The following is a 17,575-nucleotide window of genomic DNA, read 5'->3' as shown; positions in this document are numbered from 1 at the left end:
AAATATGTTCACTGTTTTCATTACAGCTATGATTTTACAGGTGAATGTATATTAATTTTTAAAATTATATATTTTAAATACAGTACTTCTGTATGCCAATTATACTTCAGAAAGCTGTTTTTAAAAAATAAATAGGGTCTTCAAACTGAATTGCAGTAATGAATTTGGGGTGGTGGGACATCATGGCTGAGCTTGCTCTTGGGTAATTTAGCAAAAGTTATTTGTTGTAAGTTTGATATTATTTCAAAATAAAAGAAAGGTCATAAGGGACTATTATAAACAGCTTTATACCAATATTTTTGAAATTTTAGATGAGATGACAAATTCCTAGGAGAAAAAATTATCTACATTGATATAAGCAATAAAAAATAGTATATCCAATAGCTAGTAGAAAAAAATCCAACCCATAGTTTAAAACCTTCCTAACAAAGAAAACTCAAGAACAGATGTCTACCTGTAAATTCTTCCAAACATTAGAAAAAAATACCAATCTGATAGAAATTCTTCCTGAGAATAGAAAAAATGAGAACAGCACCCAAACTATTGTATGAGGTCATCATAACTTTGATATCAAAGCCAGTCCAGGACATTAAGAGGAAAGAAAAATACAGGGCAATCTCACTCAAACACAGATGCAAAAATCCTAAACTAAATATTAGCAAAACAAATGCAACAATTTATATAAAGGATAACACATTACAACTAAGTTGGGTTTATTCCAGAAATGTAAAGTTACTTTAATATGTGAATAAGGAGAAAAATCAATAGATACAGAAAAAAAATTTGATACAATTTAATGTCTGCTCATGATTTTAAAAAACCAGAATTCAGCAAATTAGGAATAAAAGGCAACTTCTTTACTTCGATGATGTGAAAGCTATTAAAAAAAAACCTATCAGGCTAGGCGCGGTGGCTCAAGCCTGTAATCTCAGCACTTTGGGAGGCTGAGGCGGGCAGATCACAAGGTCAGGAGATTGAGACCATCCTGGCTAACACGGTGAAACCTCATCTCTACTAAAAATACAAAAAATTAGCCAGGCGTGGTGGCTGGCACCTGTAGTCCCAGCTACTTGGGAGGCTGAGGCAGGAGAGTGGCATGAACCCGGGAGGCGGAGCTTGCAGTGAGCCAAGACTGTGCCACTGCACTCCAGCCTGGGCGACAGAGCAAGACTCCGTCTCAAAAAAACAAAAAAAACCTATAGAAAAAAATCTATAAGAAATAAGTTAGGAAGGACTTGTTCTTCCAGATATCCAGATAGTCTAAAACTATAGCAATTAATATAGTCTGGTGTATATACAAGTATAAACAAACTGATCAATGTAAAAAAATAGATTTTTTTTTAAACAATAGCCTAAGTGGGTGCTTGATGTGTAATAAAGGAGAGAACACAAGAGTACTGGGAAAGTGCTGAAGCAACTGGACATCCATGCAGGAAGAAAAGGTGGACTGCAGAGGGAACATGAAAGGCAAAGCAATAACAGCTTCTAAAACATAGGAAAATATCTTCACGCTTTTAGAGTCAGAAAAGTTTTCTTAAACAGGACACCAAAAGGACCAACCATAAAGGAGAAGGCCTGATAAGCTGGACTAAATTAAAACTAAGAACTTGTGTTTTTCAAAAGACAAGAGAGGAAAAAGGCAAGCCACAAAGTAAGAGAAAATATCTGCAACACACATAGGCAAAAGAAGAGAACATATCCAGACTATATAAAGAACCTATGCATCCTCGAATGGAAGGTGCTTAATAAAAAACAAAAACTCATACAAATGTATAGGAAAAAGGCAACTCAAAAGGGAAAGAAAAAACAAAAAATGGGTAAGAGACCTGAACAGACAATACAAAAAAGAAGATGGCTAATAAGCCAAAAACGCTTAATAAGGTGTCGAATCTCATCAATAATCAAATTAAAACCACAATGGAATTATCACTACACACTCGCCAGAACAGCCAAAATTAAAAACACTATTAATAGCTAAGTATGTGGGGCAAGTGGAATGCTTATGCACTGCTAGTGGAAATGCAAAGTTTTCCAAGTACAATCACTTTGGACAACTGTTTGACAATTTCCAGTACAGTTAAATATACACCCACTCTATAACCCAGGAACACATGCAGGCACACACGTGCACACGCGCACACACACACACACACACACACGACCTATATTCCACTTGGGTATATACCCAAAAGAAATGACGGTAGAAATGTGTCTACCAAAAGGCAGGTATAAAATATACACAGCACTTTATTCACAAAGCCCCAAACTGGGAGAGTATGTGTGTAGTATATTCACACAGTGGCATACCACATAGCAATAAAAAAGTCCAAAATAATCATACATGTACCAACATGGATCTCAAAAATATAATAAGTGGAAGAATTTAGACACCAAAGGACACATAGTGTTTAATTCCATTTATACTAAATTCAAAAACAGGCAAAACTATGCCTTAGTTTTAAAACCATCTCCATAGCATTGGATGTTTGAACAGTAGTTATCTTTGCAAAACGAGGACAGGGTAATGACAGATAGGGCACAAGTGTGGTTTCTAGAAATCTTCTATTTCTTGACTAAGGGTGATAGCTAGCTACACAGATATTTGTTTTGTGCAAATTGATAGAGCTGTACCTTTATTTTTTGTTCAGTTTTCTTTACTTGTACAACATTTTATAATGAAAAGTTTAAATGCAAACAGCTTTGTAAGAATTTTTATACCCAGCTACACACTAGTCCAATTATAGCATATACCCTATTGGTTTATATCACAATTTGAAACTAAATTCAACTCTTGAGCTTACTCCAGGATAAGTCTCAGCAGCCAAACCACATACAGTCCAAGAGGAGCCAGTACCATTAGATACAACATCAGCTACGTCCATTTGAGAAGACCTTGGTAACATCTGATCTCAGGACTAAGGGGTGGTGGTGTTTAGAATAAAAGATTAGCATGAGATTCCACTTTTCTTTCTACCTTTCTTGACTCATGGGAGGGACAGAAAAAACTACTCCCAGTACAGGGACAGTTAGGCCTTCCCGGATGCTTGGTCCACATCTAGCCTGGGAAGCTATGGTCTTAGTGTCCTTAGCTCAGCGGAGAACAGATGAGCACACTGAAGCTGTGTGTCCTCAGAGACAGCGGCAATAGTAGCAGACACTTAATACCCAGATGTGGATGAGAAGACAGCAGCAGAAGGCAGGAAGATGCTTTGCCTTTCCCAGCTTATCTGCAGTCATCTTTTCTGAGAATGCCTCTGCTGCCTATCGTTTTAAATTCAAACTCTGTATGTCATATACGTCATTCTGTATGCCGTATACCACACCAAAAATACACTGAGGACCAAAAGAGACATGGTTTCAGCCCCATGGCTGAAATACACCTGCATGACTATCTGGCAGACATCCTGAAGTCTGACAGTACACAGGAAAATTCTTCATTGTGTTCTACGATCCTCTGTGTTACAGGACATCTGGCATCCCTGGTCTCCACCCATTGAAGGCAGCTGGTGTCACCACCCCACCCAGTCATTGTAACAACTAGAAACACAGTTTTTAATTGACCTGTCAAGAACAACTGATGCTGGCTAAAGTAACTCAGTATGCAGTCAATGGCAAATTAATGTTCTTAAGTCATTTTGTCCTATGTAGACAAATACTATTTTTAACTGTTATTTCAGACAGCTGAAAGCTAGCTCAGAGGAATAAGAAAATGAGTCTCTGGCTTAGACTCAAACATCAAAGCATGTAACAGGGCCTTTCCCTTTGTTCTCTATCGTAACACTCTATTATTCCTAAATAGCATTTTTCACTATTTACAATTATGCTGTATGTTTGAGTGCTGATCAGGAGTTCAAGACCAGCCTGGCCAACAAAGTGAAACCCTGCCTCTACTAAAAATGCAAAAAATAGGCACATGGTGGTGCATGCCTGTAGTCCCAGCTACTCAGGAGGCTGAGGCAGAAGAATCACTTGAGCCTGGGAAGCAGAGGTTACAGTGAGCCAAGATTGTGCCACTGCACCCCAGCCAAAAGACTTTTAGTCTGCTAATATCTGTGTGCTTACATATGAATGCACCTACTTTATTATAAATTACTTTTATTTCTTACTTATATTCCATTTACTACATCATATTGATTTTTCTAAATGTATAAGTAAATTCAAGTATCTCTGAATTTTATTTCAGGATAGTAAAGAAGGCATTATAAGATATTGGTCATAGGTCTCTGTATTAGGTCTCAGAAGGCTGAGAATATTGGTCAGAGTTCTCCATTAGACAGTAAGTTCCTTAAGGACACAAGTTAGGTCTTACATTTATCTATCTTTCCCTTGGTACCTGCTATAGCAGCTTCAACAAATACAAAATATTTGTTGATTTACTGAAAGCACACAGAAAAATCATGCCAATCAGCAAAATTCTCTGAGCTCTCATTTTCTGGGACTATAAATACTATTCAATAAACTGTAGGAAGCTCTTCTCTTCACAGCCTGAAAAACGTTCTTAGTTTCTCTATGATTTACTGCATCATTACAATGAGATGATTTAACAAAACTGAGCTTTCTTTAAGGTAAGTAAATAAGGTTACAAATTACCTAATACAGCATAGAGCTTTTTAAAATTCTAAAATGCTTAAGAATAGGAAGAAAGGACATGTTTAAGTATTTTTGTCACCCTGGGCCCCTTCCAGCATCCTCAATGAATTACACTATCATGTAACCAATTTTAAAACCCCAAAACCTAGGTCATGGTTGACAACTTCCTCACTATCCTATCCAATCAACTAAAAATCAAGTCTTGCTAATTTTACTTCCTAATCATGGGAAATTTTTCTAATAGGAAAACTCTGTCTCTACCACTGGCACCCTGGTCCAACTTACCACCATCTCTGCTTGAACTACTGTAAGAGCCTCATGACTTGTCTATGAGACCTCCAAATTCATTCTCCTCCAATCAATCCACATAATCACACTATGAGGTTGCTATCATTATTGTCATTTTGGAGATGGAAAAACTGCAACATAAAGAGACTAAGAAAATTTCAAATTTATGCAGCTAGATAAGGGCAGAGCTAGAAATTAAACCCAGATTTGTCTACTCTAGTGCGCCTTATATTTTTCACCACGTGGTACCCCCCCCCAGCCTTAATTATATTACCCCAGGACTACTGTTCTGAATAATAATCATTCTCCTTATTATGGTTTGGTAAATGGAGTCAGAGATACAGGAGACTTAATTACATAAGTACTTATGAATACTTTAGTATACTCTGGAAGTCTCTGACGTCCTCCTATTGCCCTATGCCTCCTTAATCTTAAAGTCTTCTGGTTGAAGGTTATAGTTGGCTTTCAATTAAGTGAGGGTCTACTATTATTTGCTAATAATAATAATTCCAAGAATATTTCAACATCTGTTTTTGAAAAGCCTCGAAATCAATCAGCAATTTTTCTTTTCATTATGTTGCTTGATTAATTGAGCAAGATACTAAGCTACATATAAATGTTAACAGAATAAATGAAGCTATTATGAACAATAAAAAGTTTGGCCTCACTACTGGGGCAATATGCAGTATGTAATAAGGATAATCAACACAAAAATGTAAGGGGGCCAAATGCTGGCTTGCCTATGACTAAGAGATAACACTAAACAAAAAATCAGTCCACAAATTGGTGACATAATGATGCAGGTGAACTGACTTAGAAAACTGCAATTGCTGCATTATAAACAGCATAAGCACTGTGAGAGTTGCTAGGAGACCATTTAATTTATCTATTCTTCCTTAGGGTAGTGAAAGAAGGGATAGTAGGAAACTTAAGGTGGGCCCCAGTGAGTTCTGGTTTACTTCCAGAGAAATAGCTTGCCCTCTGTCCTCTTTTTACATAGTCCGAAAGCACAAAAACATGACAAGTTTTAAAGTACTAAACCTGGTACATTTATTTCAACAGCTGACAGGTAATATTTTTTTTAATGGCAAGACAGATGAAATCTAACAGAGTATCTCTGCTTTGTTTCTCGTTTACTAGGGAAAATAACCTAAATCCTAGCCATAAGTGCTTTTGCAAGGAGGTTATTTGGAAGAATAATTCTGAACACTTAAAACATCACTATAGAAAAAGAGGCAATCACAATAAATCTTTATTCAAAAACTCCTATCAAGTAAGCAACAATGTGATAAACAATTTCCAATCTTCTTAGCCCAAAGAAACATACTGAGAATTAAAATGGCTGATAATATCAGAGATTTGTTTTAAAATGCTACCTGAACAGAAACTTTCCCTAAATGTTAGAAAAGAGGCCTACATTAGATGAGCTTCATACCGTAAGGTTTTTCTTCTGTTACCTTCCCCGTAGAATCTAGTGTATCAGTAGCTTTCCCCAGTTCTCCAATGGCAGTATATCTCTAGAGGAAGGGAAACAAGAAAGAAAATGAGCTGTGAGGCAAACAAAAACTGTTATGCATGTCTTGAAGTTTATACAGAATTTCACTACTACTACCAACCTGATACAAAATACAGGCTAAAACAACAGACTGCAATTGTTTTGTTTTTAATAGGTGGAAAGCAATTGTGTAAACTGAAGAACATTCACAAACGTCTCACACTAGCCAATATGAGAAAGATAAACCTGATTTTATTGATAATCATGGCTTAATAATTATGACCATTATTATTGTAAGCAAATTTCTCAAACCACCTTTATACTGAGAAGTTTAAGGAAAATGTTCAAGTCTATCCATGAGTAGAGAGAATGGTACAATAGCCCTGACCCCATGGTCATCATAAGATTCAATAATCTTCCCACATATACAATTAAAATTAATTTTAAATAAGCCAACTTAGTACTTCTTACATGAAATACTAAGACAATTCTTAGTAACTAGGTCATGTATTAAACAAAAGCTAAATCTGTAGAAAAAGAGCAAAACCAGTATAGTCACAGAATTAGTGACTTCACTATTAAATGTGTTTTTTGTTTGCCTGTTTGTTTGTTTGAGATGGAGTTTTGCTCGTTGCCCAGGCTGCAGTGCAGTGGTGCGATCTCGGCTCACTGCAACCTCCATCCCCCGGGTTCAAGCGATTCTCCTGCCTCACCCTGTGGAGTAGCTGGGATTACAGGCACCCGCCACCACGCCCGGCTAATTTTTTGTATTTTTACTAGAGATGGGGTTTCACCATGTTGGTCAGGCTGGTCTCGAACTTCTGACCTCAGGTGATCCACCCACCTCGGCCTCCCAAAGCCAAAGTGCTAGGATTACAGGCGTGAGCCACCACGCCCGGCCATGTGTTTTCTTAATAAAGATAAATTACTACTTAAAGATCTCAGGAACAAGAATCGTTTCTAAGAACTGATCTTTATTCACAAGTGAAGAATTAGATCATTCTTAGTTACGTGAGGATTGTCTTATTTCTCATCTTAGGACACACTTGTAGTACGTACTCTTTTCACTACTCTCTTTTGGTCAAACGCAAATTTTATTTGGGTCATCACATGAAGTAGTGAAAAAAGTGCAAGAACTTTATTTCCCACTGAAAATAATCTGTATTTATGTGAGCAATTTTATAAAAGAAAGCTCAAAGTACTTTGCAGAAATCTAAGCTTATTCATGACAAATTTATTAGGCTAGTGAAGGGATCCAAGACAAAAATGAGAAAAATATTAAAACTTCAAAACCTTGTAAGTATGCAGACATTTTATAACAGCTTAAGGCCCTTTGATGAAATCACCTTAATATTATCTAGCTCAGATTTTTAAAAAATAAATACAATACAGAAGGGAATATTCCAACGTGTTTCAATTAATTTTTTTAAAGTTTCATAGGTATTGACAAAAATTAGTTTTTTGTAACTAAACACAGTCTCATCACCTAAGACAGCCATTCCTGCTTCTATATTTTGGGACAATCAACCTTGATTAAGCATACCACAGGAGGAAGTATGAGAGAAGTACAACAATGGTAATAGCACAGGCTCAGGGTCAACTGGCTGGATTTGAATTCTGACTGTACCACAATTCGTAGATCAAGTTAGTCTTCCCTGCTGGAGCTTAATTTCCTTATCTTAAAATGTGGAAAATAATAATGCCTCATGAGAAGAAGCAAAGAGTTTAGAGTAACAATATCTAGCCCTGGTAAATAACAGATAATAATACCATCATCATCTTTATTTTCTAAGAAACAAAATACAGAATGATTCGCAGTTAACAGTGGCTAGAGTTGACTCATCTGGTTACAGTCAGCTCCCATAATGAAAGCAAAGCATCAAAATGCTTTATGATTTTTTTGCCTTTAGAGTCTGTTTAGTTGCATAAGAAAACCATGGTGCAATCTTGCAGACTATGCCTTGAATGTATCTGCAGTATTCTGCTCTGCAACGAGTTTGAACTAGGAACCTTAACATGTTTCCCAAGTATGCAACGCCCATTCTAGTCTCTGGACTCTTGGTGTTTTGTGCACCTGGGGCACATATGCCACTTCCCTGGCCTTGAACTCCCTCTCTTCTCTAAGGATCAAACCTTATTCAGCTTTCAGAGCCACCCCTGAATCCATCCCAACTTCCATTTACCCACCTCCACAGCATGACTAAGAGGAGGTGCTCGATACAAATTCCATACATAGAAAGAAGGAAGGCGTATATCAAATCCACAAATTCGATCATGTTTCTTAAGGACTATGAATATCCAAAGTATTCTCCTAAGTGCTAGGGAAGGATACACAGATACATAAGATAGATTCCTCTCCCTCTAAGAGGTTACAGTGTAACAGGAAAACTTCAATAAAGACAACTACTGCAGAGAGGACTGGATATAATGGCAACAACAGACATGTCTGGTTTATCTCACTGAGCTCTCATATCACACATCTTAGCACATGATGACCTATAGAGATATTCACTGTTTTCCAAGTATATTTTATTGATCCTTACTTTCTCCAAGTATGAACTCTTAGCTAGAGTTTCCCATTGCTCATCTATTGTGTTCTTTCCTAGATAGAAACACAGTAGCAGCTTAATAAAAAGTTGCTGACAGAATGATACACATGCTAGAGAAGTGCCTATGTGTGCAATTCTTCACATTTCACCATAGTTTTGAATATCTAGATTTCATCTGCTAAGTCTCAACCCACTCCAGGGTCTGCAATTATATTGTATGTAGCTACGTGCTGGATTCTTTTTAGGGGAGACAATATCTAAATCAACATTCTCAAATCAAATCAAATCAAAATGTTCTCAAACATTTTGCTTTCAGAACTCCTATACACACTTAAAACTTATTAAGAAACCCTGGCACACATTTTTAAAAAACATGTTATATCTGCCTAGATTTATTGTATTAGAAATTAAAGCTGAAAAATGTTTAAAACTTCCATTAGCCATCAGAGCAATGATGTCATTGCACATCTAGTAATCTCTGAAAAACTCTACCATGTATTTGTGGGATTGCAAGTTAAAAAGGCAAAACTATGAAAATAGTTTCAATTTCAACAGACACCCTGAAAGAGTCTCAGGAGTCCTTAGATCACACCCTGCGAACCAGTGATTGAAATCAGCTGTCTCCTAGCTTTCCCTTGTCCTGGCATCTAGCAATAATTATCCTTCAATTTTATTCAATTATCCACAAACCACTTAGAAGAATTCACCCACACAGCTAAGCCTTCAGCTGAAACAAAGCCTCACGACCAAAAAGATATTGGGATAGAAGAAAAAAGACATGGAGATATACACATTCAACCCTAACATTTTATCTTATGGAGTCTAAAATATTTCTTTTCACTGGCTTAAATTCTACATAGAGTCTGTGCTTTAGAGTTGTTAATTCTCCAAGACGTATACCTGGGAATTGTGAATTCTACTACTGTATTCATTACAATGTAATTCTACTGCAACAAAAGAGAGGTCCTGAAGAACATTCCATTGACCTGTGTACTCTCTGGGACTCATAGTTTCTCACTGGTATTATTCTACTCTCTACTTTACTCATCGTCAAGCTCCCTAAACCCCACAGCAGGTATTAGCTAGACATCTCTAGCAGCAAATCAGCTTCTGTTCTGTTTAGGAGAAAGAAAAATGTTTCTACTACAGAAAGTATATACACAATCATTTCCTTGGATCTCAACTGAGGTGTGATTTTGAAAGCTTGTGATTTAAACCTTCACAAACAAAATAGGGATATTACTGAGGATGAGAAAGAACACTTTTTAAAAAACCTATCAAACCAAAAACATGTGGCTTTGAATGTCTTCATTAAGAAGGAACAGTCCTTTTTTATAGTTCATAAGTATAAGCCCTTTAAAATTTTCAATACAGTATTTATGAAATATATGAAAATTAATAGAGCATATAGAAAAGGTACAAACTGGACTAGCCTCTGGAGAAAACTGATTAGAAATGCTGAAATCTTCAAGAGTTGGCTAAGTTTCATAGGAGCATTACTCAAGCCACACTTTAGAGTTCTCATAACTGGTTAACCTAAAAATGTTACTGTGTTCTTGGGGAAAGTTACTATCCTTTGACCACACCAAGAAGGGGAAACTTCATTCACTCCAATGATGACACTTGTTTAACTACTGGAGGGGGATACAAAGTTGCCTTCTGAGGAGATGCTGGCTTTGCCTGCAGGTGCCACTATGGTTTACCTGCACAGAGATATGGAGGTACCTTTATATCTGGACATGCTAGTTAGATTCTTCAGGTTTTCATAACCTTTCCATCTGGTTTCTAAAGCATTTATAAAGTAACCAACTTTGATCAACAATATAGAAAACTAATAAAGACAGCACTCCAAAACCTCAACTGTTTTCTTCTGTTCCTTCTGTCTGTTCCTTCAAAGTACAACGTCTGCTATCCAGCTTTTGCTGAATGACTGGCTCAAAGAAAGTGTAATTTAGGGAAGATAGAAGAGGGGCTATTTGCCCTCCTCTAGGTAAGCGACATTTTATACTTAGATCAACTTAGGCCAAAGGAACACATCAGCCTAACCTCTCAGAATTTTACCTAAACTGTATTTTATGTAGCTCCATTTCTACATCTGTTGTAAAACTATTTTTGAAAATCACCATCTATCTGTCATTTAATACCCCTTATTGTCAGAAACTTCTTTCTGGCTTTAATGTCCAAGGAAAGTCTGTCTCTCCCTTAAAGAACTGGCATGCTCTCTCTTTCTGACGAGTGCAATATTTTGCCTACATCACCAGCAATCACAGATAGCAATGAAAAAAAAAAATGAAGTTAACTGTATTCAAGAGTTCCAACAGAACTTGCCTGAGTAAAATTAATTTCAGGTGTCTACAGAACATGTGGCTAGAAAGCTCCAACAGGCCTGGACCTCAAGAGAGAGACTTGGGGATAAGTAAAATACTTGGGAATAGTAATAACAGTATTTAATGAGCAATTTCCGTACACAAGGCACTGTACAAAAAGTTCACATGCTTTTCACACACATTATACACATAATCCTAAATGATCAGGCAGAGGGAAAAAAAAAAAAAGACTTGAGAAATATGATCACTGGCAGAACAAAGCTCACTCCAAGGCAGGAGAGGAAGACAATGAGGAACACAGAGCAGTGGCTCTTTTCTTAACTTTTACCCTGATCTGAATGGGAGCAAATGCAAGAAATGATTTGGGTGGTCTGATTAGTGTCTAGTCTTCACAGATGGAAGCAAAATAATGTGATGGCCTAAAGATTTTACTTAAAAGCCAGAATTTCATCTAGTAAGTGACAGTAGTTGTATGAAGTGGCACCATATTGAAGAAGATTCTAAGGGTGTTTCTTGATTCAGCAAGAAGAAATGTTAGGCCATGTTGAATTAGCAATATCTCCAATTACGACTGGCTAGGGAGAGAAGGCTGTTCTGTAATACGGCTGTAACAAGAACACTGAATATTTGCCATCCTAGAACTAAATATTTCTACTCTTGACGTAACTCCATCCTACACATACCAGAAGTCTAATTTTTCTAGTTGCACTGTGATGCAAACAGAAATTCATCTGTCAAAATAGGAAGTGAAGAAAAAGTGGACATAGATCTGGGCCAAGTTAGGGGGCTGCAGCCACCTTTTTTTTTTTAATGAAATAGAAGGAAAAGTATCAAGAATACATCATACATAGGGTTAGAGTTGGATAAAGTCTGGATGTCTGCCCCCTCCAAATCTCATGTTGAAATGTAATCCCCAGTGTTGGAGGTGGGGCATGGTGGGAATTGTCTGGGTTATGAGGGAGGATCCTGCATGAATGGCTTGGTGCCCTCCCTGCAATAATGAGTTCATGCGAGATCTGGCTGTTTAAAAGAGCCTGGCACCTCCACCTCTGTCTCTGTCACTCCCTCTCTCACCATGCGACATGGCCACAAGTGTAAGCCTCCTGAGGCCCTCGCCAGAAGCAGATACCAGCACCTTGTTTCTTGTACAAACTTCAGAACCATGAGCCAAATGAACCTCTTTTCTTTATAAATTACCCAGCCTCGACTACTCCTTTACAGCAACACAGACAGACTAACACAAAGTTGTTTGATAAAATTGTTCCTTTTCATAAACGTATGTATCTATATGGTCATTACATAAAACATGTTTCTTACTATGGGTCTTAGTCAAAAAAATTTTGAAAGTCACTAGATAAGATGATCTCTAAGATTCTTTCTAGTGCTTTTAAAAAAAGAAAAAATATTTATTAACAGTTTTTAACTACTTTTTATTAAAAAATAATCTTCAACATTAAACTCTTAATGATTTAGTTCTTTTAACATGTACATAAAATTAAAAGGATAAGAAATATAAATAGCTAACAAGACAACGATGCCTATTTTTGAAATACCTAAGAACTAGGTTTCTGTAACAAGATGTGCCTGTGGTATTCTATTTATGTTACAGTCATTTTGAGGATCAGTGATTTCACTGTATGACATTCAGCTTTCGTAGTTGAACAGCAAATTGGCTGTTACAAAATTTATACCAGAGTCAATGATGTATTTACATTTTCAGTCATAATATTTCCGAAAATATGCCTGAAATTTACAAGTAAAATCTTTCAGTAATATATAGTGTGCTGTGTTTGTGGTTTGGGGGAGGAGGGGTGAACAACGAATATCTCAATGAACTCAACATATTTTATCTTGGTTAAAAAACCCAAATTCCTTAATGTAAATATATCTTTTTTATTATTAACATAAAAGTGACTTGTTTATTGTATAGATTTTAGAAAATACCAAATAATGTGAAAAAAAAAATCATCCATAATCCCATATTAAAGTAAACATTGTTCATCTTTGGGAGTTCAGAAACAAATATTAAACAACTGGCAAAAACCAGTATCAGAAACAGATTCTAAACTCTATGTTTCAGAAAGCACAGTATAAAAATTTACTGAGAAACTGTCAAACACCTTCATTCTAATGCAATTTTTATACTCTGTAATTTTTCAACACCAATATTTTGAAGATTACAGAGCAAGCCACACTGAAGTTTTTCATTTATCAGAGGCACTAAGATTCCTTCCAATTGAATGGCACAGATTTTTATGCCAGTTGATAACCAAAATGAGATATCACATGCAATATGTTCTCCGGGGCTTTTTAAAATCAATCAATCAATTAATCAATCTATGTATCTGTGTATCTATCTACCTACCAACCTACCTACCTATCTACCTATCTATCTACCTACCTACCTACCTTACTTATTATTTATTGAGACGGAGTCGTCTCACTCTGTCACCGACGCTGGCGTGCAGTGGCGTGATCTTGGCTCACTGCAACCTCCGCCTCCTGGGTTCAAGTGATTCTCCTGCCTCAGCCTACCGAGCAGCTGGTATTAAAGGTGTATAGCACCACGCCTGGATACTTTTTTTGGTATTTTTAACAGAGACGGGTTTCACCATGTTGGCCAGGCTGGTCTCGAAATCCTGACCTCAAGTTATCTGCCCGCCTCGGCCTTCCAAAGTATTAGGATTACAGGCATGAGACACCACGCTCGGTCAGGGCTTTTATTTCAATACTTAAACCACTACTACGTCAAGTGTTTTCCACAGGCCAGTATCTATAAAAAGTTCAGAAAATGAGATTGCGTAGAAACTTATTTAGCAATTTTACATTGCCGTATTTTAACTATATTTTACAAAAGTCATCAATCAGTCTGCAATGAACTGGAAATTGTTTTTTAAATGGTCTTTGACTACAGATTTTTTTAAAGAAACAAAAATCATTTTATCAACAATTTATATCACATTTAGAGCAAGAGTTTTAAAACAAAGTTTATTCCAGGAATATAATGAAATTTTTCGCTACCTCTTGGCATACTAAGCTTCCTTCCACGTGCATTTTCATTGGCCCTTAGTCCCAGCACTTATAACCAGCACCTAATTACTCATTAGGATACAGATATTACTCTCTCTTTGAGAGGTGGAAGAGACCCCTTCTACCAGCAGTTCACAGCTTTCCAGCCTCTCCTGCCTCCAAATAACCCCTTCTCTCTTCTATCAAGTGCCTGGAAAAGTGCTTTTGGATCTATTCAAGGTTACTCTCATATATGAACATACTTTATCATCTTAAAGAGGCCCTACTCTTTTCTTTAATAAACATTTATAACCATTGAACAAAGCATATTTTTGCTCAAAGGGCACAGTTTACAAAATGGTATTGTTTCTATAAAAATTCCAAGGTTTAAAAAAGTCTGTCACTAGAGTTTATGACCTCTAAGTCCCAATCATCTAAGAAATATGATGTTTTAAAAGTCTAAATATAATTTTGTTAAATGATGAGCACTGTAGCATTGTTTCTTTAAGTCTAGTTCTTCAGTTAAGAATTTCCAATTTTCAGTCTCGATATTTTCAATCTCAGATATGTTTATAGACATAATTAATACTCAGGAATGATACCCATTCATGCAGTTTACTTTGATCAAAATCCAATACATGTAGATCATTAAGAACATTAAAGAAAAATAGAACTATTTCAGTATTCTTACCTTGGACCCTGACAACATACTGGTCAACATTTTTGTTCCACTTCCAATTCCAACAACTACAAATCAAAGAAAGAAATATCATGACACTCTGTTCTGAAAACTAGGTTTTTAAAATAGCTATATTTTTTGGTCATAATTTCCCAGCTTAGGTAATGTGAAGTGGGAAAGAACAGATATTTAGCAAAATGTTAGGGCTCCTATTACTCCAAACAGTTGAACTTGTCATGCAACTAAGAAATTCTAAAGAAGGGACCAGAGAAGACCTTTCTCCCCATTCTCAAAGTATTAAACTCAGTAGAAATCTTAACCCAGCCAATTAGACAATGAAGCCTTAGAACAACCTCAAAAGACACACTGGAATTTTATATGGGCACCAGTGAAAAACACACGGCACAATTAACCATGTTCAAGTGGGTATGATAAAGTCTTTTGACAGAATTCATTATTAAACAAAGCAAAAGCCATTATCACAGCTAATGAACCATTTAAAGATGATTAGCACCCAGCAGTATATACAATCAAGAAAAGAGAAACATAACAAATCAGTCTAACACAAAGAAGAATACAAGGTAAAATGACAGCTGAAGAATGTATTTACAGAGACCAAAGTACAACAATGGCCTACCTTTCTCTTAAATTTCAAACATTATTCATATGACAACACATTTCACTTGGTGAGGGTGAGAGGATTTAGTCACTTCTCTTTTTGTTAAGAAGCCACATTTTTGTAAGTATAGAAATATTTGTCATCAACAGATACAATTGTGCATAAGAACACAATACAACCACCACAATTCAGAATTATAAGAGTAAACAAGGACTACTGATTGGCAAACTGGAAAAAATATCTCCAATATTTACAGCAAATATCATTGAGTTTACCATGTATCAGATTCTACTCTAAATGCTCTCCTTTCATTATCCCATTTAATCCTTATAACAACTTTAAAAGGCCAGGTGTGTTGGCTCACGCCTGTAATCCCAGCATTTTGGGAGGTTGAGGCGGGCGGATCACCTGAGGTCAGAAGTTCGAGACCCACCTGACCAACATGGAGAACCCCGTCTCTACTAAAAATACAAAATTAGCCAGGTATGGTGGCGCATGCCTGTAGTCCCAGCTACTTGGGGGGCTAAGGCAGGAGAATCGCTTGAACCCAAGAGGCAGAGGTTGCGGTGAGCCAAGATCATACCATTGCACTCCAGCCTGGGTGACAAGAGCAAAACTCTGTCTCAAAAAAAAAACAAAAAAAAAAACTTTAAAAGATAGTATAATTACCCCTGTTGATAGATGAGGAAACAGCAATAAGAGACTAAGAACTTTGTCCAGCATCTCACAACCAGTACCCGGTAGAGTTAAGATTCAAACCAAATGGTCTAAGAGCAGACCCCCCTTCCTTTCCATTCCCTCTGCCACCTTAACTCACCTAGGCTTTCTTCTCACTGCAACCAGCCTACATCCCTGCAAACCTGACAGTTCTACATCCTATCCCTTCCTCTTCCAATTCATACCACTTCATAACCATTTCTGAAACCCTATTTTTCACATTACAAAGCCCCCCAAACAATCCTTAGTAGGGTCCCAGTGCCTACAGCACCAACTCCTTATTAAAGTATTCAAAGTCAATCCTTTGAAGCCCAGCTCAAGCCCCAACTCATTCATAAAGTCTATTCCAACCTCCTCAAAACTTCTATGACACTCATCTGTATTGATCCTTCTAAGTCGTATAGTTCAAGGTCTAAAACAGTCTGTCCTCAGTAATCCTCTGAAGAGCATAATACTCTTCAAATGACAGAACTTGTAGATACTGCTGCTGATGAGGCAAACAGGAAAGATTCAATGCAATTCGATTCCATTCAAATAAATCTCCAATCAATTTTTTTTTTGAACAACTACTATGAACATAATCCCAAGAGGAATACTTCCAATGGAAAAACAAAGAAACCTGTGACACATTTCCTAACTTTGAAACAGCTTATAATCTCATCAGGAAAATAAAATACAGAAAAATCACAATGCTCAAGAAATGCTGCCTAATGAGTGAATAATGCTAAATAACAATATGATAGTATAAGACTAAGTGTCAAATGAACAGAGAGAGAACCGCTGCCAAAGCAGGGCAAAGGTGGGAGCATCCTAAACGGCTAAAGAGGCCGGAGAATGCTTCATTCAAGCATTTCGGAGTCTGTATTAGGCCTTTGAAGGATGTATAGGGAACACAACAGAGAGAAGAGAAGCATGTTCTAAAAAAGAAAATAATTGCACAAACTCTCAGATACAAGGATGAGAACAGTAGGTTTATCAACTGAACACAGGGTGTCTTAGAAGCAGGCTGACATGTTTGACTTTAACATGGCTGAAATACTGAACTCATGATGGTTTCTGAGCTAGTTTAGTGACCCAGAAGGATAAAATTTAAAAGAAGACATCTTAGAGTTACCCAGCGTAATCCTCTCATTTTATACCTAAGAATAACCAAGTGCCATTGAAGTGAGGTCATTAGTGAAAGCAGAATTTTAGGAAGACTAATATGGTGATGGCATATAGAAAAATTATCTGGAGTTGGGACCTAGCCAATCAGCAGCTTTTCATTCACAGGTTAGTTTCCCGGACAGAATTTTTACTCAG

General features: G+C 36.8%; 1 protein-coding gene across 3 annotated transcripts in view; it reads right to left on the bottom strand.

The window, feature by feature from the left end:
• The window catches only part of TRUB1 (TruB pseudouridine synthase family member 1), a 58,560-nt gene that overhangs the window by 30,617 nt on the left and 10,368 nt on the right, over window positions 1-17,575 (bottom strand). For all 3 annotated transcript variants that reach the window (XR_008668829.2, XR_008668830.2, XM_004050135.4), the window contains exons 3-4: window positions 14,950-15,005; window positions 6,314-6,395 (exon numbers count right to left, since the gene is read on the bottom strand). Coding sequence is in view for 1 of the 3 variants with exons in the window: in XM_004050135.4 (XP_004050183.3) it covers window positions 6,314-6,395; window positions 14,950-15,005 (138 nt within the window). In the remaining 2 variants the exon portion in view is untranslated. The remainder of the gene's footprint in view (window positions 1-6,313; window positions 6,396-14,949; window positions 15,006-17,575) is intronic.

The sequence above is a fragment of the Gorilla gorilla genome, chromosome 8, assembly GCF_029281585.2.
Source record: "Gorilla gorilla gorilla isolate KB3781 chromosome 8, NHGRI_mGorGor1-v2.1_pri, whole genome shotgun sequence".
NCBI lineage: Eukaryota > Metazoa > Chordata > Mammalia > Primates > Hominidae > Gorilla > Gorilla gorilla.
The sequence above is the reverse complement of the archived record's forward strand: the minus strand, read 5'-3'. Positions and strand labels throughout refer to the sequence as shown.